This window comes from Ursus maritimus, unplaced genomic scaffold (assembly GCF_017311325.1).
Source record: "Ursus maritimus isolate PB19 unplaced genomic scaffold, ASM1731132v1 scaffold_2, whole genome shotgun sequence".
NCBI classification, from domain to species: Eukaryota; Metazoa; Chordata; class Mammalia; order Carnivora; family Ursidae; genus Ursus; species Ursus maritimus.
In genome coordinates this window covers 86,769,318-86,796,114 of record NW_024424452.1, presented here as the reverse complement: position 1 = coordinate 86,796,114, position 26,797 = coordinate 86,769,318, and the positions used below count along the sequence as shown (strand labels likewise).

General features: G+C 41.7%; 1 protein-coding gene across 5 annotated transcripts in view; it reads left to right on the top strand.

The window, feature by feature from the left end:
• NPL (N-acetylneuraminate pyruvate lyase) overlaps positions 1–21,769 on the top strand; it is a 34,759-nt gene extending 12,990 nt beyond the window's left edge. For 4 of the 5 annotated variants that reach the window (XM_040636304.1, XM_040636302.1, XM_040636303.1 and 1 more), the window contains 10 exons: positions 507–580; positions 2,288–2,375; positions 5,805–5,862; positions 10,549–10,624; positions 12,197–12,289; positions 13,008–13,156; positions 13,289–13,335; positions 15,615–15,699; positions 18,376–18,415; positions 21,181–21,769. In XM_040636304.1, the coding sequence (XP_040492238.1) occupies positions 507–580; positions 2,288–2,375; positions 5,805–5,862; positions 10,549–10,624; positions 12,197–12,289; positions 13,008–13,156; positions 13,289–13,335; positions 15,615–15,699; positions 18,376–18,415; positions 21,181–21,365 (895 nt within the window). In that variant the 3' untranslated portion in view covers positions 21,366–21,769. Of the gene's footprint in view, positions 1–506; positions 581–2,287; positions 2,376–3,076; positions 3,141–5,804; positions 5,863–10,548; positions 10,625–12,196; positions 12,290–13,007; positions 13,157–13,288; positions 13,336–15,614; positions 15,700–18,375; positions 18,416–21,180 lie in introns of those variants that run through there. The other variant, XM_040636305.1, reaches the window with a different exon arrangement.
• The last annotated feature ends 5,028 nt before the right edge of the window (positions 21,770–26,797 follow it).

Genomic DNA, 26,797 nt, shown 5'->3' with positions numbered 1-26,797 from the left:
AATTTAGTTAACATGTAGTGTATTGTTAGTTCCAGAGATAGAATTTAGTGATTTATCAGTTGCATACAACACCCAGTACTCATTATATCCAGTGCCCTCCTTGATGCCCATCACCCAGTACCTCATCCCCCCACCCCCTCCCGTCCAGCAACCCTCAGTTTCCTATAGTTAAGAGTCTCTTATGGTTTGTCTCTCTCTCTCTGTTTTTATGTTTTCTTTCCCTTCTCCTATGTTCATCTGTTTTATTTCTTAATTATTTTATTATGTATTTAATTTTAATTTAATTTTATTTCTTAATTATTTTATTTATTTTATTTCTTAATTCTACATGTGAGTGAATCGAATGGTATTTGTCTTTCTCTGACTGACTTATTTCACTTAGCATGATATGGCTGGGTGGACTTTTAGTAAATATTAACAAAAGAGAGCAGTTTATAGACTTGAGGATTGGTTGAAAAATAATCTAAAGACTAAATATGTTTCATTTTTTTCCCTGTGTCCTTCAGAGAAATCAACTTTTCAGTCATTGGTCAATACGTGGATTATCTTGTGGAAGAACAGGGAGTGAAGAATATTTTTGGTGAGTCATCTTTAAAGATTTCTCTTCACATCTCTAGCCCGGTCCTTAGAAAGCAGCTCTCACGTGGTTACTAGTTAGGAAATCACAGTGTCTTGTGTCATAGCTTATGATTGAGCCTGACTAAGCTAAGTAAAATTTGTGAATCTGTAGACTCATCAATTTTAGACCTGGAAAGCACCTCAAGAGATTACTTAATTTGGTGGTATACCTTCAAAACAGATAAAGTATTATTTTTATCCCAATGTAAAGAAGAAAATCTATAGCTCAAATATATTATTTAGGGTGTCTAAAGGCACTTAACCAAAAATGGTCAAATAACAGCAAAATCCAGACTTCTCTCTCTTAAGAATGGGCTTTATTGTGTCTTCACCCAGACCTTTCATATGGTAAATGTAGAAAGACTAAATGCAGCACACAAAAGAATCACGAGTCCAGCAGTTACCCTCATTGATTTCAGAGACGGATATTAAAAAATCAGACCCTTAACATTTTAGGCCTGAGAACTATACTTACCTGTGATTGAGTTGCCCCTTGTGTGATGTTCTGGGTGCTTGGCCCCTTAGACTGGACCCTACAGCTTTTTCCCAAGCTCCTGCTCTACCAACAGGGGTCCCTCAAGAACTGGAAGCACAAGGTCATAATCGAGGCAGGTTAAAACCTCTGTGAAAAGGGGGTCAGGGCACATGTCAAAACCAGAACCTATTACAGAACCACTTGGTGTCCCCCTACAGCTCCAAGCCATGGTTGGGGAAGACTGATTCTTACTCTTCAAAGGGCCACCGATCTCTCCTGGGTATAGGGAAGAAGTAGGAACATCCCTACTCATAGAGCATACTGGAAGTGTCTCAAGACCCCAAAGGAGTGACAAAAACACTCTTTCCTATTCTCATCCCCCCTTCTCTACCCCAACTGAGTGCTCATATTTGGAGATCCAAAGTGCTGCCATATGCATTAGGCCTCTGTAATGTATCCTAGGGCCATTTGCATTCTTTCTGTGATCCATTAAAAGATTATTGTATTAGAAGGGAAAGTTTTGGAAACACAGACCTCTGGATTCAAACTTATTTAGTCATTCAGAACCTCATCTTTTCATCTGTAAATGAGAAGAATCCTTTGTACTTTGCAGAGTTGCTGTGAGAATAAGTGACTATGTAAGGGTGCTTAAACAAGAAATATTAATATCCTTGGTGTTTTCTTATAAATTACATGAAGAAATTGTCCTGGAGTGCTACCATCATGTTAAACTATAGACTGATGTCATTGTAATCTGTAGTATGCACTTCCGCCCTCATAAGTAACTCCCACTTATGATCCCTTTGAAAGCCCAGTACTGGGTGGTGTTGATTTTCCTGCCATTCAAGCCCAAATAATAGAACAGCGTGGTGTGATTGGATATTTGCCTAAAATGAGGGCAGTTATCTCAGTCTGCATTCAAATACTCGCTTTCTGTCCCTGATAGCAAGGACAGATTTGTCATTATAAGTCATAATTAACCTTCCCGCTGCTTTGAACAAGGTGAAGATGGAAAAAAGACAGTGTCTTAGATAAAAATGGAAACCTGGCATTTCCCCTCCAGATTCCATCCTCTGATTTTCCCCCCATCCCTTCCCCTGAAGCAGGGAGTGCTGACCCGGTACTTCCAGTGTTGGTGTTGGAGGAGCAAAAGGAATTGGTTGGCCCTGCTAACTGACTCTCTGTTTGGAACAGTGAATGGCACCACGGGCGAAGGCCTGTCCCTGAGCGTCTCAGAGCGTCGCCAGGTTGCAGAGGAGTGGGTGACAAGAGGGCGGAACAAGTGAGTGGCGTCACCAGGATAAAGGCGCTCTTCGAGAGAGCTGCATAGACTATAGAGTATGGCTCTTTTCCGATGGCACAGCCTCCCCCCCTTCTGGTCAGAGGTCAGGCTTGAGGCATGGGGATCCTGGCACCCTGGCAAGGAGCTGAGGCAGAGAAGCGCCCCTCCTTTCTGGGTGGAAGGGCAGCCAGAGTGCGAGGCCCGTCTGGCTCCCAGAGGGTCCATCTGGAAGCTGAAAGCTGCCCCTTATCTATCTACAAAGCCAGTCCCCTCTGGTTACCTGTCCTTGGGCGGAGGGGATGAGAGGGGGAGGGGCTGGTGACAGACTCTGCTGTCCCCTGGCTCTTCTGAACAACTCCTCTCAGGATGGGTACCTGATGCTTGTATCAGCCCTTGCTTCCCTACATCTCTGTGCCTACGACTCAGCACGCTCTCTATGGCGCTTCCTTTTGTAGTCGTAGGGAATTTCGGCATCCTTTCAGTGTAATGGTAACGCTCAGTTCATGCCATGGTAGACAAATAGGACAGGATCAGTTCAATATGCACACTCAATTAACCAAGCTTTATTTGTTGTCTGTTCTGCTGTGTGTTATGCACTGTGCTGGCACCGGGGAGATGAAATAGGGTCTCTGCCTCCAGCTTGCTTGCCATCCAATGGAGATGTCAGATCATGAAATTTAACACTGATTCTTCTGATAAATAGCATAAACACGGATCAGAGAAGGCAATGACTGACGTTGCCTTGGGTGGAGGTGAAGATTGGAGGTAAGTCCCCAGTGAGCCTGGAGCAGAGGTTGTCAGTGTGAAGCCCATGACCTCCTTGGGGATCCTTAAGTGGCTTCAGAGCACCTTGAGTACTCTGAAAGTGTATGCCACGGCTGCGTGCATGTCCGTGGAAGCCGTTTCTGCTGATCCATCAGCTTTCAGCTCATTTCCAGTCAGACTGTGGGCCCAAAAAGGTTAAAGACCGTGGACAGAAAAACGAGGAAGGTTAAGGATCAACATACAAAAAAAGCATCAGAAATGCAGAGATAGTGAAGAGGGCAAAGACAGAAAGCCCTCAAGGGCAGGAGGTCGGGGGTGAATTCTGCCACCTAAGGAAGAATGTTTCAGAGTGTGCAATGTAGCATGGTAATTATGAGCAGGGACTATACAGCCAGACTGCCTGAGTTTGGGTTCTGGCTCTGGCTCTTACGAGCCTTCTGAACTCAGACAAGTCACTTAACTTACCTGTGCTTCACCTATAAAATTGGAATAAAAGTACATATCTTATAAGGTGGTGGTAAGGATTCGAACAGTGCCTGGCACGTAGTAGTAAGTCTTATACAGGAATTCATTATAATTATTCGCAGTGGATGCTGTGTTTGTCATCACGTTTGTTATAAACATTAGATGTTGTAAAAAGTCAGTAGATGGAGGACTGGGAAGTCCGCTTGGTTTGAAGTGACCGTGACCGATGACCTCAGAGAGAGCAGACCCAGTGGGGTTGTTGAAACAGAAGCAGCCTGGAGTGAACTGTGGGATGGGTGGTTCGATGCCGATGTGCGAGGGGTGGGGGCCATGAGCGCAGCTCATTCTCAGAACATTTTCTGGTGAAGGGAAGGAGAGATGGAGTAGTAGTTGAGGGAGGAGGAAGCAAGATGAAAAGAAGGGTCGTTTGTTTTAAAGTGGGGAAGTCTTGAGCATGTTTCTCTGCTGAAAAGACAGTTACGGGAGAAGAGGTTAAGAGAGAGTAGACAGAGGCGCCTGGGTGGCTCAGTCGTTAAGCCACTGCCTTCAGCTCAGGGCGTGATCCCAGAGTTACGGGATAGAGACCTGCATCAGGCTCCTCCGCTGGGAGCCTGCTTTTTCCTCTCCCACTCCCCCTGCTTGTGTTCCCTCTCTCGCTGGCTGTCTCTCTCTCTGTCAAATAAATAAATAAAATCTTTTTTAAAAAAGAGAGAGAGAGGAGACAGCTGATACTTTTGATGCGAAGGTCTGGGGGTGGGGGGGTGAAACAAAACCAAAAGTAGATAGTGTGACTTTAGAGGACAGCCCGGGAGCTGGGAGGAAAGCATAGATGAGGGTGTGGCTAAGCGTGGAGGTGCAGAAGAGGAAAAGCCAGGCAGTCTGTGTATGAAGAGTCTGTATATTTCTGGTGTGTTGGAAGTGAGCATATCTGGCAGGAACAAACAGTTGGGTCGGAATTAGCTTGAGAATAGTCCAGATTTAGCGACTGCAGGGAAGTCAGTCATGATGACCAGAAAGCTTTTTGAAGCCTTGTTCTCCTGAATTGGTAAAGGACAAGTTGGGATGAAAGCCATAGGGTGGTTTTCTCTAGCAGCAGGGTGGAAGAGAAGACCGAATGGATGGCTTCTTTTAACCTAAGCCAGGAGACGGGGTGTGAAAGGTTTAAGGAGGTTGTGCAGAAAAGCTGTTGATAAGAGTAGAGCCTATCAGTCAGCCTTCCTTTCTCCATTCAGAGGTCTTATCCTTAAAAAATGCAACCCTGGGGCACCTGGGTGACTCAGTCGATTAGGCATCTGCCTCCAGCTCAGGTCATGATCTCAGGGTCATGGGATTGAGCCCCACATCAGGCTCCTTGATCAGTTGGGTGGAGGGGGAGTCTGCTTCTCCCTCTCCCTCTGCTCCTCCCCACCCCTCCATTCACTCTCTCTCTTCAAATAAATAAAATCTTTAAAAATACAACCCTGATCGCATCACTTCCTTAGTGAGACCCCATTTCACCTGAGACATGACAAGTCAAGAGTCACTGGGGCCTAAACAAGAATGTGGTATCTCCATCCCTTGAGGATGACATGTGCATTATTCAGGGTCCCTCAGAAGAGTGGCTGGGGTGACCAGACTCACAACTGAGTTTTATTAATCCTCCTCTGAGAACAACAGGCTCACTGTGGCCTCCGCCCATGCGGCCATATGGAGCACCCCCAAAGATGAATATTGCGGTCTTAGAGGAAACCTCTCATAGGAGGCCAAATTCTGAGGACTTACGAGATAGGAAAAAGCTTTTTACAGTGAATTCATTTCTCGTATGGTTTGTTCCTGGCTGTACTCTTTGAAGAACCTCTTTATTTTTATCTCCAACTGAAAATACCTCCATGTTACACCGATCTCCAGGCACATATCACTATCAGATACACCATCTAAAACAGTCCTTCGTCAAAGTATGTGTTCAAATACTGATTCATCAATTCTTGGTTTCAAAATTCTGCTTGGTTGGACCTTAATTTTTGCTCCCTGGACATTCTTTTTTTTTTTAAATCCCTTATTAGACTAATTTTAAATAGACCACTATAGAATTTAAGAGTTGTGAGGTTGAGATTAGCCGGACATTAGCTAACAGCCAAAACCAACACAAACCAGGGTAGGGCAGGCCTTCCATGTTACTGTAAACTTCCAAGAGATGCAAAAGCGTTTTCTCTTTTGCAGGTTGGATCAGGTAGTAATTCACGTAGGAGCCCTGAGCTTGAAAGAGTCACAAGAACTGGTATGTATGTAGGTCCATTTGGGAGAGACCACTCAAGGGGCCTCCTTTTCCTTTTATTATTAGAGTTTGGTTGACATATACAATGTTATATTCATTTTTAGGTATACAACATAGTGAATCAAGAATTCTGTGCATTTCTCAGTGCTCACCAGGTTAAGTGTAGTCGCCATCTGTCACCATATAACGTTATTACAATATTATTGACTACATTCCTTATGCTGTACTTTTCATCTCTGTGACTTGTTTATTTTATAACTAAAAGTTTGTACCTCTTAATCCCCTTCACCTATTTTGCCCATCCCCCCACCCCCCTTGGAAACTACCAGTTTGTTCTCTGTATTTACGAGTCTGTTTCCACTTTTTGTTTATTTGTTCATTTGTTTTGGGTTTTTTTTTTTTTTCAGATTCCGCATAAGGGAAGGGGCTCCTTTTTTATACTGAAGTTAAACTCAATACCATTTTTGCTATATATTGGATGCTGTCATTGGGGGATATGAGATGTGGGACCTCAGAGCTCACCATCCAGAAGCAGACACAGAGCCATAATGAGAGCAGCCCGAGGTGGTAACTCCTGTAGCAGAGTCTTAAATAGGAGACAGAGGCCCCTCTTCCTGGGAGCAAAGTAAGGGTGGGTATAGATGTAGCTCAGTTTGCAAGTAGGGAGAACTTGAGCCAACCTCAGTTTCTCTAGGAAGCAAAAGGCAAAGCCATCTGCTGGCCGTGAAGGAGATGGAAGGTGGGGTTGAGACGTGAAGAGCAGTAAAAATTGAGAATCGCTGCCCAGGGGGAATGGGAGGGAAAACTGAAACACAGGAAGATTGTCCCCACCCAGGTTCATATCAGCATTATTTACAATAGAAGGAGGTGGAAGCAACCCAAATGCCCATCAATGGATAAATAAATAAACAAAATGTGGTATATACATACTATTAAAGGACAAAAATACAACTGAGTAATTTAAAAGATCAAATTGGCTTTATTGAATGAATCCAGCAGCATCCAATCTAGCAAATAGAAAGGAGCTCTGTCAAGTTGTGGAAAAGGAAAGGTTTTTAAAGACAGAGAGGGAACAAGAAAAAGGAAATTATTAGCAAAGAACACATTATTTTAAGCAAGATCGCCCTCCTAAGGGGAATGGTAGGGGTCTGGCAGTGAGTTTCCTAGGGCTGACCGGGAAATTCCATGTTGACAGTTTAAAGGTTACATTCCCAGAGGATTGAAACTGCGGTCAGGTTAGGTATTAAGTCTTGGTTTGCTGACATGGGGCCTTAACATAAGTGACTCCATTTGGGTCCTGTGCTTTTCTTTTTAACAATACAATGGAATATTATTCAGCCTTAAAAAGGAAGGGAATCCATCCTGTCACATGCTGTAATATAGGGGAACCTCTTTGAGGACATTATGTTAAATAAAATAAGCCAGTTGCTAAAAGACAAATACTATGATTCCTCTGAAATGAGGTGTCTAAAGTAGTCAAATTCATAAAAACAGAAAGTAAAATGGTGGTTACCAGGGGCTAGAGGAAGAGAGAATTATTTAATGGGTATAGAGTTTCAGATTTGCAAGATGAAAAGTTCTAGAGATCTGTTTTATAATAATGTGAATATACTTAAAACTACTGAACTGTACACTTAAAAATAATTAAGGTGCTAAATTTTATGTGGTTTCATCCCAATTAAAAAAAAATTTTTTTTAAGTAATCTCTACGCCCAAAATGGGGCTTGAACTCACGACCCTGACATCAGGAGTCACATGCTCTACCAAATGAGCCAGCCAGGCACCCCTAATTAGTTAATTTTTAAAAAAAGGATTGCCCAGTGGTGCTAAAAACCAACTGAAGTTGTAAGTCATAAATTTGTCTTACCGTCATTCAACTAAGTTACGAAAATTTCTAAGTACAGTCCTCAAACAGAACATAGGTTCAAGAACACAACAATTGGATTGCACCAGGTTTAGGGGTTAGCTGATTAGGTGGAGCAAAAGGCAGGAATGGAAGGAGTTAAAGTTTCTGGTAGAAAAGTACATGACCTAGTGGTTTTGAGGACTTTGTGAATTGGGTAAAAAAAGAAAGCTCGGAAGTATTGAGGTATTTACCAGAAAGCCCAGGACCTGGACCACTACTAAATTAACCATGTTTTCAGAATTTATATATTCTGATTCCAAAGATTACAATGACTTGATCTAACCCCAACATCTTCTTGATGGGTTTTATTTGTTTTTCCTATTACTGAATTTAGAAAGGGGATGTATTATATATATTTGCAAAATTGCAACTCAATACTCTTAGGCAAGCCAGAAGGGAAGGCGTATTACTAGGTGGTTGCTTAATAAGCCTAGAATCAGGGGCGCCTGGGTGGCACAGCGGTTAAGCCTCTGCCTTCGGCTTAGGGCGTGATCCTGGCGTTATGGGATCGAGCCCCACATCAGGCTTCTCCACTATGAGCCTGCTTCTTCCTCTCCCACTCCCCCTGCTTGTGTTCCCTCTCTCGCTGACTGTCTCTATCCTGTCGAATAAATAAATAAAATCTTTAAAAAAAAAATAAGCCTAGAATCAGAACTTGGAGACTTGATTTATCCTTCTTATGCATGATTTGTTTTTCTTACAGTAGGGCTTTCAATTAAGGTAGTGTGATATAGGAAATTTGTTTTCATCTCTTTTTAATTGTTTTCTTTTCCTATGTATGATATAAATTTTAAAATATTGTCATGACATGAAAGATTGTCATCCATCGGGCTGAACCCTAAAATAGTGTAGAGATAATCTTAGTGTAGAGAAAATCCGCTGCTATAGGAATAAACCCCTACCATGGGGATAATCTTGCCAACGAGACTGTAATTTGGCATCTGCTTAGCCATAACTCCATTGGATGATGTTTGAATGGGCACTGCCATCGACTGTCTCTTAGCTGTTTCCTTTTTCCTTATTTTCAGCTAAGGTTATCCTTCTACTCTTGTCTTAAACAGCATGCTAAACAAATGATTCAAATATATAACATACAACTGGTGTTAATGAAATTATACCCAATGTCATGATTGGTCTTTGGACTATATCCCAGTCTTCTCTTTGGCTCTCTTATTTTGCAGGAAGCTAATCACATCTATTAGAGATAGATATTATTAGTTAAAGTCTCAGAGAAAAGCGTTTTTCTCTTTTAAGTAGGGGGACATGTTCTGAAGCAGTCAGCAAGTCCCCGCTGTGTGCTCAGCACCATGATTAACTAACCGTACACAAGAGTGAGTAAGATCTGACCCCTGCCCGCGGGAACTTATTCAATTTGAGAACAGTCACTGTACACACTGTCTTGCAACGTAGTAGATTTTAGGTACTCTACTTGAAATAGATAGGAATGTTTTGAGGGCCCAGCAGAAGGAAATGATTGTTTTTTTCTGGAAGAATTTGAGAAAACCTCAGAATAGTGGTGCACTGTATTTTCCTTTATGTGCATAATCTTTTTCTTCTCAAATTTTCTCAACTGCTTTCCCAATCCATAACTTAAAATTTTTTAATAAATTTAGAATAAACTTTAAAATATGACTCATATCATTGGACAGGAAAGACAGCATCATCCAATGGGCTGAACACTAGAGGAGAAATTACACTTGCAAGTTTCTCTATTACTAGTTATAATTATCACAGTGAAACACTCATGTCTCCATTAGCAAGGTTTTTTTTGTGCTGACAAAGTCTGAAGAAGAATAGGATTAAATGCATAGGCCACCTCCACCCGGGGTCTCTACTTTGCAGTTTGGGATTTTTCCTGGTAATGACATTCATCCTTAAATTTGGCTTATTTTCTGCTCTCCAGTGGTGCATCAGTTGGCAAATGTGAAGTTTGTTGCTACTGTCAGTATCTAAGCTATAGGTGAATGTAGCAAATCACTTATTCCAAGATAGTTGTGGTATTGTGATTTATAATAAATATGTATTTGTTCTCTGTCCAGTTTCTGGCACAGAGTTCCTAACACTCTTGCTGTTTTCCGTGATGAGAGCAATAAACGTGTCTCTTGTAATATGAATGAGGTGATTTTTAGAAAGCAGCTAAGGATGGGGGCTGGTGGCCAGGAGAACCAACCATGTGATCAGAGGGTTGGAACTTTCAGTCCTACTCGACCTCTACCTCTGGGGAGAGAGGAGGGACTGGAGGCTGAATCAGTCACCAGTGGCCAGTGATCTAATCAACCATGCATAGGTAGTGAGGCCTCCATTGAAACCCTGAAGGGCAGGTTTCAGAGAGCTTCCAGGTTGATGAACATGTGAAAATTTGGGGACAGTGGCACACTCGCTCTTGGAGACGACATGGAAACTACAAGCCCTCTCTCCATACCTTGTCTTACACATCTGTTCCTGAGTTATATCCTCTGGGAGCCACTCTAGCAAATTAATTGACCCAAGGAGGAGATCATTAGAACCTCCAAGTCTGTAGCCAGTCAGTCAGAAGCACAGGTGATGACCTGGGCTTGTGACTAGCATCTAAAGTTCAGGGAAGCAGGTAGTCTTGTAGGACTGAGCCCTGAACATGTGCAATCTGATTCGGTCTCCAGGTAGACAGTATCAGAGTTGAGTAGAATTGCAGGACATGTAGCTGGTATCGGAGAATTGCTTGTTGATGTGGGGAAACCACCCCCCAACCCACAGACACTGGAATTGTGACCAGACCCATAATAGTCTTCTTTCTTCTTTTAAAGGCCCGACACGCAGCAGAAATAGGAGCTGATGGCATCGCTGTCATTGCCCCTTTCTTTCTCAAGCCATGGAACAAAGGTAAGCAGATGTCTAAACACACAGTGCCTCACGTGGTCCACTTCTTTTTGCCTTCATTCAAAATGGTCATACTGAACTCCTGAAAGTAAAGTTGTGTGGACTGATGGCCTGAAGCTGCAGCGGTATGACACCTGTCCAGAATGTTTGGTCTCCCTGGATCCATAAAAGAAAAGTCTCCTTTAAGAAGGGCTTCAACTCTTTTGCCAAGTAATCTGATTGGGTCATCATCCACCAAAACCCAGGTCAAACCTACAGGTTTGAGTCAGGTGTCCACTCCTAGTCCAGTCTGGTTGTGTAGGGTGTCAGAGTCACATGGCAACGCATGGGATCATTTTTCTCAAAAAAAGAGGAATATAAGTGATGGGCATCTTGACACTACATGTTCAATTCAGGGTTGAGTAAGTAATGAATTTGAGGGAGATTTCAGAGAAAGATCCATTATCTTCCAAAATACCAAGTTAATTGCTTTCTCCTTCTTCTCTGCTTTCTCTACGGAACCTATTTGTGGTTTCCAAGTCTACCGAGTCTTTTTAATCCTTCTGATTAGCAAACAAAGAAATACAAATTTTGGAAGGATTGAAAACAGACAATCCATGATTGCATGCATGATTAAATAAATTCTTAGCTAAATGTAATTGGGTCAAAATTATCATGAAATATCATCTATTATTGGTAGAGAGAAAATAATTGTTAATATAGGATAAGTAATTTAAATGCTGCCATTTTGGGAATTGAGAATGAACATTTTAAAAGTTTTTTTCACATGATTATAAAAATTTTACATGAATATGTTTCTCAAAAGACAAAGGAAAGATCATGAGTTATACATAATAATTTTGTCAAATATTTATCATGGACAGAGTACAGCATCACGGTGTTCAGATGAAGTACATAAGATTCTCTCTCCCAGTATCCAGTGTAAGCAAGTCTGCTGGATTTATTTCTCCTCTGCAGCAGTGTCGCAGTGAAAGCTCATAGAGGATGATGCAGGAAATTGCAAATCCTCAATAAACTAGAATGGATTCTCTTCTGCTAGATCTGGATTTCTCCCAAAATGGGAAAAGTGCCAACCTCTGGTTGAACTATTGTGAGATGTGCCACTATTCTTATAACTTCCCTCTTTGAGCAAATGTTTACCTTTTTGTTGTAGAATTTTCTGTTACAACTTGACGATTCTGATCCTAATGCAAATTCCTTGTTCACTGACCCTTGTAGCGTAAGAGCACAAGAGTCCTACCAACAGGCTTCTGGCTTTGATAAGAGTATTTCATGAGCTTCTGTTAATATTTGGGAAGGTTTGCACCAGTTGTTTAATAGTATTTTAATACAGCAGGAAAGTGATCGTCTTATTTTGGCTTTTCTACGGAAAGGAAAGTAAACCTTTGAATGAAGTAGGTTGCAAAGACGTTGCAGTAACAATCTCAGGGATGGTAAGAGTGATTGAGAATTTTCAGCTTCTGAGAGGGATGGTTGCATTTCAATAGATGGTTAATTTTTTTTTTTTTTTTTACACCAGGGAAAGCCGGTGTTTTATACTTGTTTGCACCATGGCTTTCCCTGCTGTTCTTTCAGATGTCTTGATTAATTTCCTAAAGGAGGTGGCTGCCGCCGCCCCAGCACTGCCATTTTATTACTATCACATTCCAGCCCTGACAGGGGTAAAGAGTAAGTATTGCTTCTTTCAATGTGTCTTTCCCTCCATCTCTCACATCTTACCCTGTTTCACTAAGGAACTCCCACTCCATCGCGCTCCACTCCGTGTCACAAAAGCATAAAACTGTTGACCAGATGGTTCCAGTTGTCTGTACAGTAAGTCAATCTTATCAAAAATAAGTCACTCTTATCAATCATTGACACTACCTTATAATGAAAGTTTTTAAGTGTGAAAGATGCATTTCTAGCAGACACCTTGGGTCTGTCCCCCACACACCCACTTCTTATATGAGAAGACGCAAGCCTATAAGCCCCGTAAGGACAAAGACCGTCTGCCTTGTACTCCACTGTATTCTCAGCGCCTGGCACATAGGAAGGTGCTCTGATCCCTCCTCACTTTTCTTTTGGCTTTTCTTTTATTGTTACTATGCTTCTCCAGAAGCATTAGATGAGATTTCTTAGGAGATTATTTTTCAGATTTTATTCCTTCCTACTTAAAAGAAAAAAAAAATAGAAGTTGTGCTTTGGAAAGATTTATCTATTGTCTTCAGGGAGTGGAGGCGTGGGGGCTGAAACTTGACAAGTACATAGGAACTACTAAGTGAGGGCAAGTGACGTCCAGCTGAGAACAGCCCCTGGCACTGAGCGCAGATGTGAGGGCCTCTACAGGATGGGACTTGACATTTTCTGGAGGTGTGCAGATTCGTGAGGCATTTTCTGTTTCGAGCAGTTCGTGCTGAGGAATTGTTGGACGGGATTCAGGATAAGATCCCCACCTTCCAAGGGCTGAAGTTCAGTGATACCGATCTCTTAGACTTCGGGCAGTGTGTGGATCAGAATCGCCAGCGACAGTTTGCTTTCCTTTTTGGGGTAGATGAGGTGAGTCACCCACTGGCCTGTCCCAGCAGGTTACTTGCCCTCCAGAACAATTCGTAAAGCTGTTTAGATAGCAGCATCTTTTCTCTTACTCTTCTTCGTAAAAGTGCATGCTCTGTGTCTGTTTTTGCTTAGCAACTATTGAGCGCCCTGGTGATGGGAGCAACTGGAGCAGTGGGCAGGTAAGCCTGACTCATTTTCCCCACAGTTATAAATGTAAAGTCCCCCCATGGAGGCATTCGCTACCTATGTGGTTATACTTCTTGCATGGACACCTTTTCTAATAAAAGCTGCCTTTTCTCTCCCGCAGTAAAAAGGAATTAAGTAGAGCTTAGCAGCTTGTTAGCAACTCCGTCACTGTTATTAGAAGCATCTGTTGCAATTAGAGGTGAGGTGCCTGAGCTAAGAGCATGCACAGAATGTCAGAAATTACTTAGTCACTAATAACAGAAACCCACTGAAAATAGCTAATGTGGAATAAGATACATCATTATAAACTACTGGGAAGTTGGGTAAAACTCAAGAGGAGGAAGTGTAGCCAGGCCTCAGAGAAGATGAGAACCTAGGACTGCAAAGCTCTCAACAGCCAGGACAGATGGTTCATCTGTGGTCCTGGAGACTCTCACCCCTGCGTGTCTCTGCACACCTCTCTTTCCCTCTCTTGCTCTCCAGGTGCGCTCTCCATGCTTCAGCATGCCATGGCCAATCGTGGCTGCCCGGTCATGGCACCTCAGGATATCACTAGACAGCCCTGCCTGTTCGGCTCACCTAAGTCCAATCAGCTGCAGCCAGAAAAGTAGAATTATGTGGCCTGACGCCTACTCAGCAGAGGCTTAGGGAAGGCAGGCAATCCGATTAGTATGTCCACTGCACATGTTTACCTAATTCATTAGAAACGTGCCTGCAAGGGATTGAGGGAAATATTCGTGGTAACTGAAGATGCATTTGCTCTCAATGGGAAAAGTGTAGGAGAGGCAAAGAATGTTGATAACATGTCTTGGTGAGCATGGCTTTGATGAAGAATTAGTAAGTTGGATAATCTCAGTGGCTTATTCACCACCCAGGATGGCCTGCGACATCCACTGTCACTACAGGGACATTTCTACCACGGGAACCTGAATGCCTGGATCTGCTGACCCGAAATTCTTCTTTTTCTTCTCCCAGAAATTCTTACTTTCTTGACTTTTGTTTTTTGGCCTCCAGACAGGACATTTTAATTCTGTCAACATAATCTGTAAGCAAAGTACATTTCGTTAGACTTTATTTCTTCTTAATTATAATTACATTCCTCTCTAAGTAAATATGCCTAAGACTCCTGGGATTTGAATTTTAGTATTCTGAAACTCCTCAGACATATTGTGACTCAGGAGTGTTTCACGTCGGTAACTGACTTATCTCAGCTATTATATTTTAGTTTTCCTTACTTTATTACCAGAAGATAATGGGAACTTCACATTCTTGGAATCCCTTGCTGTTCACTCCAGGGTCTCCATATATGAAATACCAACAACATTCCGTTCTTGGTACATCAAGATAAATATATTTTTCTGAGACTGACTTACTATTTGAGAAATTGCTAGAAACTGGGGAAACATCCTTGCTGAGAATTTCTGTAAACTTGCACCTTGCTGATTTCTCTAAGAATTCAGTGATTAGCCTGAGGTATTTGTCTTTACTGGGAGGGTTGGAGTTTTTTTTTTTTTAAGTCCACATTTTATCAGATCAAATAACTTATTCTCACTTTCATTTTTGCTGAATTGTAGGAGATGGTGGCATGAAGTGATGAAAGCCTTTGCCACAATTGTGAAGCCTTCCTTAAGTCATAGTTTCTTCACAACCAAACAGAAGCCAGCACTTTAAGAGGATTAGATATGACTTATGGAACACAATGGACAATAAATGCTCTCTCATTTTACCATCTTCACTAATATTATTATTAGAAAGTAGTCTCTAGGTAACATATAAATTGTAGAAGCCTATATATTACAGGTAATATATAAATTGGCACAGAATTCAGATAATCTGCTGGGATTTGCCCTGGGATTCACCCAGTTCCTCAGCATAAGGCTTTTAGGCCTCACCTCGGATACTACATTTTATCCACAATTAGACTCTAGCTTTGTGCCTGCACATGTGCCCTGGGGCAGGTGTTGGCCTCAGTCAGTCCCTACCAAATACACCTCCATCTCTAGCTCTTTTCCCTTTTTTATAACTTTATCCTTTTCTGACTTTTCTTTCTTTTCTTTATCCCCTTTGGTATTCTGTGCCTCCTCTTGGCACGGCTTACTGTTGCTGGATAACTCAGAAGTGAAAACACCTGATCTCTAATAGATTAGGGCCAAAAAACAGACTTCTGGAAGGCCTGGTATATTTTTCCCTTTTAGGGCATCAAAGGGATTTGAAGATCTAGACCTCTCCCGCTGAGTTACTGATCCTACAGTGTGTACCATTTTCTTTCCAGTACCTATAACTACCTGGGAAAAAAGACAAACCAGATGTTGGAGGCTTTCGAGCGAAAGGACTTCTCTTCAGCCCTGAACCATCAGGTTAACTTTTCTTTCCTGCTGGATAATTCTTATTCTCTCTCATCAGCACTCCTAGCATACCTGCCCTCGTTAAAATTGCCTCGCTGCCTCTTTCTTTACTTTCCTCCTGCTCTTACCTGTTCTTGTTTAAAGCCAAACCTGTCCCGATTGTCTGTGTCCCCACCATGTCTAATCAGGACAGGCCCCATAGGGGAATGACCTCTCTCTGTGTTCCTCCTAGAAATGATCTTATTTTTACTCTATGTTCAAAGTATTTTTGTGACTATAAAATTTAATAGAGATTTCTGGGGAAATGACCACATGCCATTCCCTTGAGGACTTCACAGCCGAGTCTCCAGAGGATATGAAGAAGCTGTGAAGCTGGTAACCCAAAATGGGGAGACTTAATCCAGAGTCAGAGCAGGTCAGTCATCTTCACCTGCCATGTGCTGGGAACTGGAGGCATCTACCAGGCAGAAACAAGAGCCAAGTGAGTGATCTAAAAGGCGACACTAGCTTGGAAAGAGGAAGAGAAAAGCTGCGGGAGCTGGTGTGTTACAGGGGAGACCCGAGGGGAAATGGTGGCTGGCTGCCATTAATGTTACACTGAGGGCAGGCTAGCTGTCCAGAGAATGAAGAGCCTCACGAAGGGCAGAACCAGTCTTGCAGCTGGGTAATACGTGTGCATGAGGTAAAAGGAATGAGGTGGAAAGAAAAAGCATAGCCACAGTAAGAGAAGGACTTTTGGGACGCCAAGAGGCACAGGGATTTTCAAGATAGTAAAAGTAACTGAGTGGAGTACCCCACGGAAATAAGTGGGAGTGAAAGGCATAAGCAAGATCGGAGCAGGTGCTCGGTCCCAATAAGTTAGGTTCCCAGGGAAAATTATTTCTGAAACTTCCAACCTGTTCTGAGTTGTAGGACAGGACAACCACAGGACAGAGTAGACAGTAACACAGCCGTGAGAGGAGCCCTTTCGTTCAGCAACTTCTTTTATTGACTAGTCCAGTTTCCATCTCTTCCCCCCATGAGTCCCACTCAAATAAGTCATCTCCCTCAAAATGGTATTGGTAAGGAATGTAGTTTACCACATTCTCTGGCTTTCCTTACAGAAGGCTAGTGTGAGTGGGTCTCATTGACTCCTTTATTCGTATGCCGAGGGCTGAGCCAAGTGCGTAACTTCAGTCAAGCTGGTCTCTGCTTAAAGGAATTTGCAGTTAAGTGAAGAAGCAGGCCAGCAAAAGGTCGGGGCAGAATTTATTCATTCTCATGGACTTAAATACCATCTGTTGTATTTACATAAGCGAAATGACACATGTACAGAGATGTTCCATACTACGTTCATAAGAGCAAAAGACAGAAACAACCCACATACCCATCCATAAGGAAATGGTTAAAAACATTATGTTTGCGTTATGCAATGGAATTATATGCAGCCCTTAAAAGGGTGAGATCATTTTCTATGTACGGATCTGGAAAGATTCCATGATCTATTAAGTATACAAAGAGTTGTGAATGTAATGTACTACAGCTTGTGTGTGAGGGGGAAAAAGAACATACACATATATGGTTTTAAGGCTCTGGGTGTTAAAATTTCATTCTACACTGAGTTTTTTGTTACCAGACTGTATATAATTGGTTAAAACAACATAGGAGTAAAATGTTATTAAAAATGCATCTCTTAATGAAATGGATGGGAGTCTGTTTTTATGCATTAGTTCATGATTTCATGGATAAATATTACTTAATGCTAGGATGAGTTAAATTTCAGCATCGGTACTATTTCTGTTGTTTATTTTTAGAGAAATAAATGCTATGAAACCCTGTTCCTATGAATTTGTAGTAAGAATAGAAGAAATTTTGTTACAGCAATGTCACTCAATTCTTTGAACAGTTTTTTTGAGTTGTGTTAAAAATCGCAGAATGCTTTAGTGATTTTCAGCTGACAGCCTCAGTAGCAACATTGAAAGCAATGTTGAAAGCAAAAAGTTGAAAGCCCTGTGATTTTTTGGAGGACGTGTTACCCATTAATGAGAGGAACCGCTTTGTCACTTTGTCGATGCCAATACCAATATTTTGATCTGCTCCTTTATTTGGTTCCCAGAGGTGTCCCAAGGCAGTGATATAGGAGATATGTCTATTTTTTTTCAAAAGTGGGAAAAGAAGCACTTAGGAAAAGGAAATCTAAAAGAACGACCTATACCTCCATGCAAATCCTTAGTCTCATCAGTTTTAGAAAATAGCACTTACAGAAGTTAGGATCTAGAAATTTTTTATTCCCATAAATCTTAGCCTTGCTAAGTGCCCCCTAGATATCTTAGAGAGTACCCCAGAAGTTAGCGTACCCCAGTTTGAAAACAACCACACTATCTGATAAGTTTAGATGGTAAAGGTCAGCTAGATGGATAAAGGGTGCCTACCCCCATCTTAACTCTATTGTGCAATTCTGTCTTTGGCACTTCTTTTCTGCATGGCCCCTTTTTATAAAGCTTACATGTATGAAAAGATCTTTCCTCATACCGGATGGATCTCACCCATCCTCCCTTGGCTGTTTTTCTCCACTCTGACAGGCCTTCGGAAAACTAAGGTGTGTGGGCTTTTTCATTTGGGGTTTCTGTCCTTTGACCTCCAAAATTTCTAAATTGTTATCACAGCTTAGTAATACTGACTGTAGATTTGTTTTTTTCTCCTTTCCAGTTTTGTATTCAGAGATTTATCAACTTTGTGCTCAAACTCGGTAAGTTTTGTGCTTTGCCTGCTGTGAGTTTTAAGGAAATGGTACACCGTCACTTTCCGTGAGGGTTCAACAAAGACACCTTTTAATGTTCTGTTGCAAGCAGAGTTTTATTTCCAATACTAGCTTCAGGGCCAACCCTATAATGTGCTGAAGTAAATCTAGTTGGCACCCTTCAACGAATCTCGTTCCTCCATCTTAGCACTTTACTCGCCTCCCCACTCTGCACACCATCTTTTGATCCTTCTCAGCACTCGCTCTCCGCACTTGCCTCTGCTCATTAAAAATCTGTGGCTGATTTCAGCCTGAGTGCTTAGAGGAAGGCAGTCTGAATATAGATCTTACTAAATTGTGAATGACTGACAGCTCTACCAAGAGTATTTGCAATGTAAAAAGAGTTTATTAACATAAGTAAGCTCAAATGGATGAAGGTTTGGATAATATGACAAAGTAAAATTTGAGGGAAATAATAGTGAATTTGCATAGAGAAACCTTCTCAGAGTCTCCTAAATATTATCCCATCACAAATGACAAATGCCACCATTCACTCCACTTCTAAGGAGATTGGCCCTTCCTGAGAACCTGGGTCAAGTCCAGAAAAAGTTTTAGGTTTATTCTTGGCAGACCTCCCACCTGCCTTTCAGAGCCTTTCTGCCTTATCCTGGCAACTCCTCCCGAGCCCCAAGCACCTATTATGTGGTATGGCCCGAATTCTTGCAGGGTTCTCTGCTAGCTCTCTTAATCCTTCCAAGACACTGTTTCCCATCTGCTTTTCACTCTCATGATTTCTGTCATATTTACGTGCCGCAAGTATCATTAATTACCTATTATTATTCCCTTGTCCTAAGCAATACTTTTCACAAAATTGTGGGTTTGATATGATAGTTATGTATGTTCCTAAGGTGCATTTAAATAAATATTGAACTATTAAAATTACAACTAAAAGTTTACCTGTGTATATAAAAGATCATTCTGTATACCAGCAGTGAGACGGCAACATTTTTGCCAAATATAGTTCTAAGATATTAGCTGAAAGAATTTACTCTTTTGCCAAAATATCTGCATTTTTAAAGTGGACTCGGGGAGCCAGGGTGGCTCAGTTGTTTAAGGATCCAACTTGATTTCAGCTTAGGTCATGATCTCAGTGTCAAGAGATCGAGTCTTGTGTTGGGCTCCATGTTGGGCCTAGAGTCTGCTTAAGATTCTCTCTCTGCCCCCCCATAGATAGATGATAGATAGATAGATAGATAGATAGATAGATAGATAGATAGATAGATAGATAAAGTAGACTCTTCAAGATAATTTTTATGATTTAAAAGAACATATCTTTAAAGAAACCATTTCAGACTTCTTTGGCAGGTTGGAGCTTTCATGGTTTAGGCAAGGAGAGACTTATCGTAATAAACTTGTAGTCTTATTGTGAGGGTAGCTCTCTATTCTGCCATTTGTAATAAGTCTGGAAGGGCCATTTCGCATGCATCAAACTATACCGTGTATTTTTGGTCATGCTAGTATTTTCCTTCCAGATGCTCAATTGTTACTATTAGTTAGCTTAGCAAAAGAAAGTTACTTCTCACGCCTTGAATCCAAAAGCCACAGCCAGTTAAAACAAATACCTTTCTCTTTGTGCTGTAGTGTTCCCTTAGATCTACCTTCAACACTCTATCTTCAGCTCTGTTTTCTACGCTTTCATTTCACTGAATATATATTTTTTCATTTCTAGTATTTCTTTTTCCAGATTCTCCTCTTCTTTATTTATATGCCCTTCATTTAGCCTATGGCTTCTATTCCTCCTGTCATCTCTGTGAGGTCTTTTTCAGAATTCTGTATCATCTATTCTCAGGATGTGGGATTTGTCAGTTGTGCGTTTGCTAGCTCTTGTGCAGCTTCTTTTTCTCGTGTGTTTTTGTCATTTTTAACTTTGAACTTGTCTTCAGAAACTGTTGTTTTCTGGAGAATCCATCGTGCTCTAGGTTATAAGGTGTCCTAACAAGTGGTTTTACATTTGCCTCTGTTGGACACTAGAGTTTCACCAGTTCTAACCAGTTTTTAGGTTAATTTCTTAGTCCAGTTTTTACACCAAGTGCCTGATGCAAATAAGGGCCCAGCATTCATAGATGGCACAGGCTTGCGATTTCTTTCATATGATCTTTTTCCATCCACAGTCTGGCAGAAGTCAAGCTTCTGTGCCTCTATCCCCAGGCCAGCAGGCCAGGTTTTCTCCTATTGCCTTTCATAGAAGGCTGACTACCAGTTTTACACAGGGCATTTAATTTCAGCCCCCTGCTTTGCATAGACCCAAGCCTTCATCTTGCATTCCTGCCCCAGCTTTATAACACGAGCCCTAAAACAGCAGCATCTTAAGTAGTGCATTTCTCAGGGACTTCTTAGATGTGATTGAACTAAATTCTGTCATTGATTCAGATTATACTCATGGACCACTTGGCTTTAGCAACTCACCACACTGACCTCTTTATTCCTGGTACCTTTGGTCCCTCCTTCTTGCTTTTGAGGTTGACTTCAAGTCTTACTTTGTTTTGTTTTAGTTTGTCAATTTGTTAAAAATTTTCCACCTCTTCTATATGTTTGAGGCAGGAAGAGAGATTTCCTATGTCTGCTCAGTCTGCCATAGTGATAAGAAATGTTCCCCTCTTTTACTTCCACCTTATCCTATTATAGAAGTCTCTAGAATATAATCTCTTCTTTAGGATGTTTGTGGCAAAGTGGGCGGTCCCAGTCACATTTCCTTATTTATTTTTCCCATCTAGGTTTTGGAGTATCGCAGACCAAAGCCATCATGACTCTGGTCTCTGGGATTCCAATGGGCCCACCCCGGCCTCCACTGCAGAAAGCCTCCAGGGAGTTTATTGATGATGCAAAAGCTAAGCTGAAGAGCCTGGGTTTCCTTTCTTCCACTGATTTAAAGGATGGAAACTTGGAATCCTATAGCTAGTGCCTCTCTGTCAAATCAGTGTGTACCTTGAATGGTGCCTTCATTTCTCAAGGACTTTTTAGATGAACTTGGACTAAACTCTTTTCTAGCAAATGAAATCTCACCCCAATCAACAAGTATTTAAATACCTTCTAAGATCCTAAAAATGTTTTATTTTGTGAAGGAGCAAAAATTCTAAAAGGAGTCATGAGCCCTGAGTCATTCAATATTTCACAAAATTTTTGTGGAGAAATTTCTGCTTATATGGATGAAATGGAATCAAGAGGAAAATTATAATGATTCATTCCATCTGCCTTTAGGAGCTCCCATTATCTTGATTTCTGATTCTTAATCATATTTAAAATTTTTTTAAATTTTAAACCACTATAATGTACTTTCATTTTAATAAATATTCATTTGGAATCTAGGACAACTGAGCTACTTCATTTTGGCTGGTACACTTACTTTAATGCCAAATTACAACATGACTCAACTTTACACAACTATTAACACACACAACTATAACTCACTTGGCTACTCAGTCTAATTCTAGAATATCTGCTTTCAGATTAACTGTGATGTCAGTTTCCCCCCAAAACACTGCATTAGGTGAAGACTTGCTTCAGTTCTTACCACTCAAGGGCCCATTAGAGTAGCTTTTCACAGAACAAAGAAAAGGCCCTCCCCAAAGATGAACTCAAGTTTCCATTTCTTGCTATACATAGAACTTTTCAAAGCTCAAAATCTTAAAGAACAGAAGAGCTCTCCTCTGGGCACGACACATTCCCCTTTCCCCACAGGAAGTGAATGGCTTCCCCACAGGAAGAACGTGGCTCCCCCACAGCACCCTGAATGACTGCAAGTGAAGGCCAATGTCCGCTCTATGGTGAACCCAGGGGCTAACTGTTATTTCCTGGTCATGCTGCCAGCACATTTCTTCAGTGAAGGAAGATTTGGGGAGGACCCAACAATTTCACTCTTGTCTCCCTCCATACCTTATTTATTCTTTTCTTTCTCGGTAATATGGCTATTTAGTCTCCTTTCCAACAGACACTGGTGAGCGCTTCCTAGTAACAAAGTTTATTGCCAGTCAACCCTTGGTGATTGGAAACCTGACTATCCAGTCTATCCGTTACCTAGGATTTTGTCCTTGTTTCTTCTCTACTGAGTCTGCTCATTGACAAAAGGAAAATATTTGAAATTCTTATCAGTTTTACTCTTTATATTTTATCTCTTAAAAGAACTTTTTCAAAATGAGAATTTGAAATTATCTGTGGATTCAGTCACCATTGCCAACTGATCAGCTAGTTAAGGGTTGTTACGTTTATGACTCCTCACTCCTCTTTTTGCTCAGGAATGACACGTGCACACGTGCTATGTCTCATATTTCTGTCTCCTTCAGGAGTAAGGTGTCGGAATAAGAAATTGAACTGCAGTGGTTTATGTGAACTTATATTCTCTCATTGAAACTTTTCTTTACAAAGGAAGAAAAGGGAGGTTTTTGGTTCTGAGGAGGTCATATCCTTACTTAAGTATATTAAAGCCAAATTAATTTTTTCTATGAAGATTAATCTTGGCTATCCACTAGCCAAGATGGGTTTTTTTTCTGTTTTTGTTTTTCTGAAGTCGGTGCTTAGAGAACTCTGAAGATGACTAATAAGATCTTGTAAACACAAAGAGAAACAAGATGATTTTTTTTCAGTGACCAGGGTTAAGTTTAGCTCTGTGTGTTCTAACATCCAACTCCTTGGAAATGAATGTGTTATATATAGCAGTAGTTACTAATGTCTTTTATCAAAAGTAAATTTTTGGAGTATTATGAATTTACTGTTACCTTTGAATTTGGGTTTTAATTTTTTTTTAAAGATTTTATTTATTTATTTGACAGAGAGACAGCCAGCAAGAGAGGGAACACAGCAGGGGAGTGGGAGAGGAAGAAGCAGACTCCCAGCGGAGAAGCCCGATGCGGGACTCGATCCCGGAACGCCGGGATCACGCCCTGAGCCGAAGGCAGACGCTTAACGACTGCGCTACCCAGGCGCCCCTGAATTTAGGTTTTAATTTTAAAACTAAAATAATGATGTGAATACTTCACTCAGCACAATACTAAAAGCAGATTTTTTTTAGAATTTTTTTTTTTTTTAAGATTTTATTTATTTATTTGACAGAGCGAGAGAGCACAAGCAGGAGGAACAGCAGGCAGAGGGAGAAGCAGACTCCCCACTGAGCAGGGAGCCTGATGCGGGGCTTAATCCCAGGACCCTGGGATCATGACCCAAGCCCAAGGCAGATGCTTAACCAACTGAGCCCCCCAGGTGCCCCAAAAGTGAATTTTTAACCTTTTTTTTTTTTTAAGACTTTATTTATTTGACAGAGAGACAGCCAGCAAGAGAGGGAACACAAGCAGGGGTTGTGGGAGAGGAAAAAGCAGGCTCTCGGCAGAGGAGCCTGATGTGGGGCTCTATCCCAGAATGCCAGGATCGCGCCCTGAGCAGACACTTAACAACTGAGCCACCCAGGTGCCCCAGCCTCTGTTTATTTCAAGATGGAATTCTGAGATTAATTCATTGGGGATGGTGGAAGGACAAGGTGATTCCAGGGACGGGTTTTACTTAGGCTCTCTTGAGTTATTCACAGGTGTAGGAAAATCCCATGGTGTGTGGGGCACTGGTGAGGTAGGGAATAGGTAATGCATGTTCTTCCCCAGAAAGGCTGTTTGCTACAACTTGAGAGAAATTTCCTCTTTATGATCACCTGAAGGGCACATAAAATCCCTTCTGTCAGGGATCTGAGCCTGAGGGAAGGCTGGGTTGGGCTGGGCTGGGCTAAATAAGGGACATTCTAAGATGACTTCAGTCCAAGACCAGGCACCCACCTCGGCTCACCGGGGCTTTTCACATAAGGAAGAATGGAGTGGGACTTACATGCCTCTCAAAGCAAGAAGAGCAAAGAATGGGTCTAACCCATTTAACCGCTGTCCTTATCACAGGCTCACTCAACCCCAATTTCCTTCAGTCACATGGAGAAGGAATCTGGAATCAAAGTCACACAGACAGCAGAGCTAAGCCTTAGGTAGAAGTGGGGCACCGCCGTGCACTTTGGGTTTCCGGGGCTGAAAAATGGCCACTTGGTGGACAAAATAACTAACCCAAATCATGTTTTCTCTGCCAACCCCTTTGGTGACTCTTGAGAGGTCATTTGATACATAGGACACTTCTTCATTTAAGTTAGACAATCAAAAGAAAAACCTACAGAAATTTCCTAAATCTTAATCATGGAATTAGTAAACATAATCAATGGATTCCACAAAATATATGTAGAAGCTGTATCCAGCAGGGCCTGTTACCTGTATCTGTATACCAGTTATAGGGAGTGTTCGAGGTCTATGCCACATGGACCACCTAGGAGCTTGGACATCATGTTCACCTCCAAAATATTTTTTACACGGTAGCTAGAATGACCTTCATCAGTGCCAGTTCCCAGACTTGAGCCAAAAATGGGATGAGGCCCTGTAGGCACAGAAAATTTTTTCAAATATCAACCTTTGGTGTGAGGGACAGGCTTCTCGCCCACCAACAAGCACACATAACAAAGTCATCTTTGAGGGCCTGGGAGTGGGCTCCCACTGAAGGGCAAGCACGTCAGGGGCCGAGAGTGATCTGTATATAGTCCAAGTCCAGTTTGCCCCATTGAAGGTCCCCTGCCTTGGGTAGGAGGAAGTGGCACAAGGACTGCACACCACATTCCCGGGAATCCTTGGACTGCGTGCACAAAAGTGATCCACCTCAGGACTCGAGGGAATGCGCACATCTAAACCATCTCTTGCTCAGAGCTGCGGGTAATATTCCCAAGTCTGAGCGGTCTGCAGGTTGCACTATCTGGACTCCCCAAAACATTGACCCAATGAGTATCATCCTTGTCCTTTCCCTAAGGAAGTAACCTCAGTCAGCTTTGAGGTCCCAATATGAGCAGCCCTCCTGAATCATTCCACTGGGTGTTCTCTACCTTTTGCTCTTTCACTTGTCTATGCAGAATTCCAGTATCTGTGGGTCTTCCATCAAGATCACTGGGTCTGGCCAGAAGAAAGTGCTGGAGGATGGCGGTGCAGAAGAGAGACTAACTCCCACAAAACAGTGAGGGAAGTGTCTCTGTGTCCCTTAGACTTCATCCGAGATTAGAATCCTGGGAAGGAGCCAGACAAGAGAAGCAGAGGGTGCATTCCAGATGGCAGGAGCCAAAGATCTGACAATTCTGAGCCACAACAGAGTCTGTGGAGTGTGAAGATCTGAGCAGAACTCAGTGGGCCAGAGTTCAGACACCAAGGAAAGAATAGGAAGGAAAGAGTTTAAAGGGACGGGAAGGAGCCAGGTGCTGGAAGGCCTTGTAAGTCATAGGAATTTTAAACTAAAAATGTTACTCTCTGCTTTAACTCTGAGTGTAATATAAGTCGACCAGCAGATTGAAAAATGGGTTAAGGAAAAGGTGCAGAAGAAAAGTTTACAATAAGGCTTCACTACATTGCAGCTTATGTACAACTATGTATGTTGTTACAAGTTATTACATAAACTCATTTTGTGGGGAAAAAATTGATATATTTTTCTGTCTGGAATTTTTTGTTTTCTTGGGTTCGGGTAGTATGCATGATTTTTCTGGTTAAAATTAAAATATTTTTTTAGTGGCTTTTTATTTAGCAGTCGGGTGAATTAAACATGAAGGAATGATAGATACACTCATATTCTGTATCAGATAATTCTAACACTTAAAATATGAACAATTTTGCTGGCTATGTTTTTTTTTTTTCTGTTGATGCTCATGGTACCTTTTATCCTCACATTTTATGATTTTTAACTGTGTTTATGTACAGTGGACCCTTATATGTAATAATTATTTCAAGTTTGGATGGAAAATGCATTCTACCAAAGAGGATATGATTTTAATTCCTCCAGGTGATTTATCCCTGCTGACTAGTGACCGCTTTAAATTAACTGACTTGAGATTTTTGGGAGCGTCACAGTAAGTGAATCTTTCTTCCCCTTACCCAGCATCTAGTTTGTAACGGACAACCTTCCTTAATATGCTCCTCCTCCGGGTTTGTTTTTGCTATTTTTGTTTTTTGTTTGTTTTTTTATTTTGTTTTATTATTGCTATTGCTGTTCCCTTTTCACTGCAGGTATAAGGCCTTCTGACTTATAGGTGCGTCTCAGCCTCTGCACTGTGGGCAGCTTTGTCTGCAGGCTTTGTCTCCTTTCTCCTAAGCCCCATGCACCTTTCAGTGAAAGGAAGCTCCAGTCCATCAGGGATCAGTAGACTCTGGCAGGGTAGGTGCTTACATCAGAGTTCTCTTGCCTCTTTGGATTCATTTTTCCCTTTTTTTGTTTACCTTTAACCCATATTTTTACTTTGTTGGCAGCAGCACAGCAATGCATTTTTTGACCCCCCCCCCCCCCCCCCCC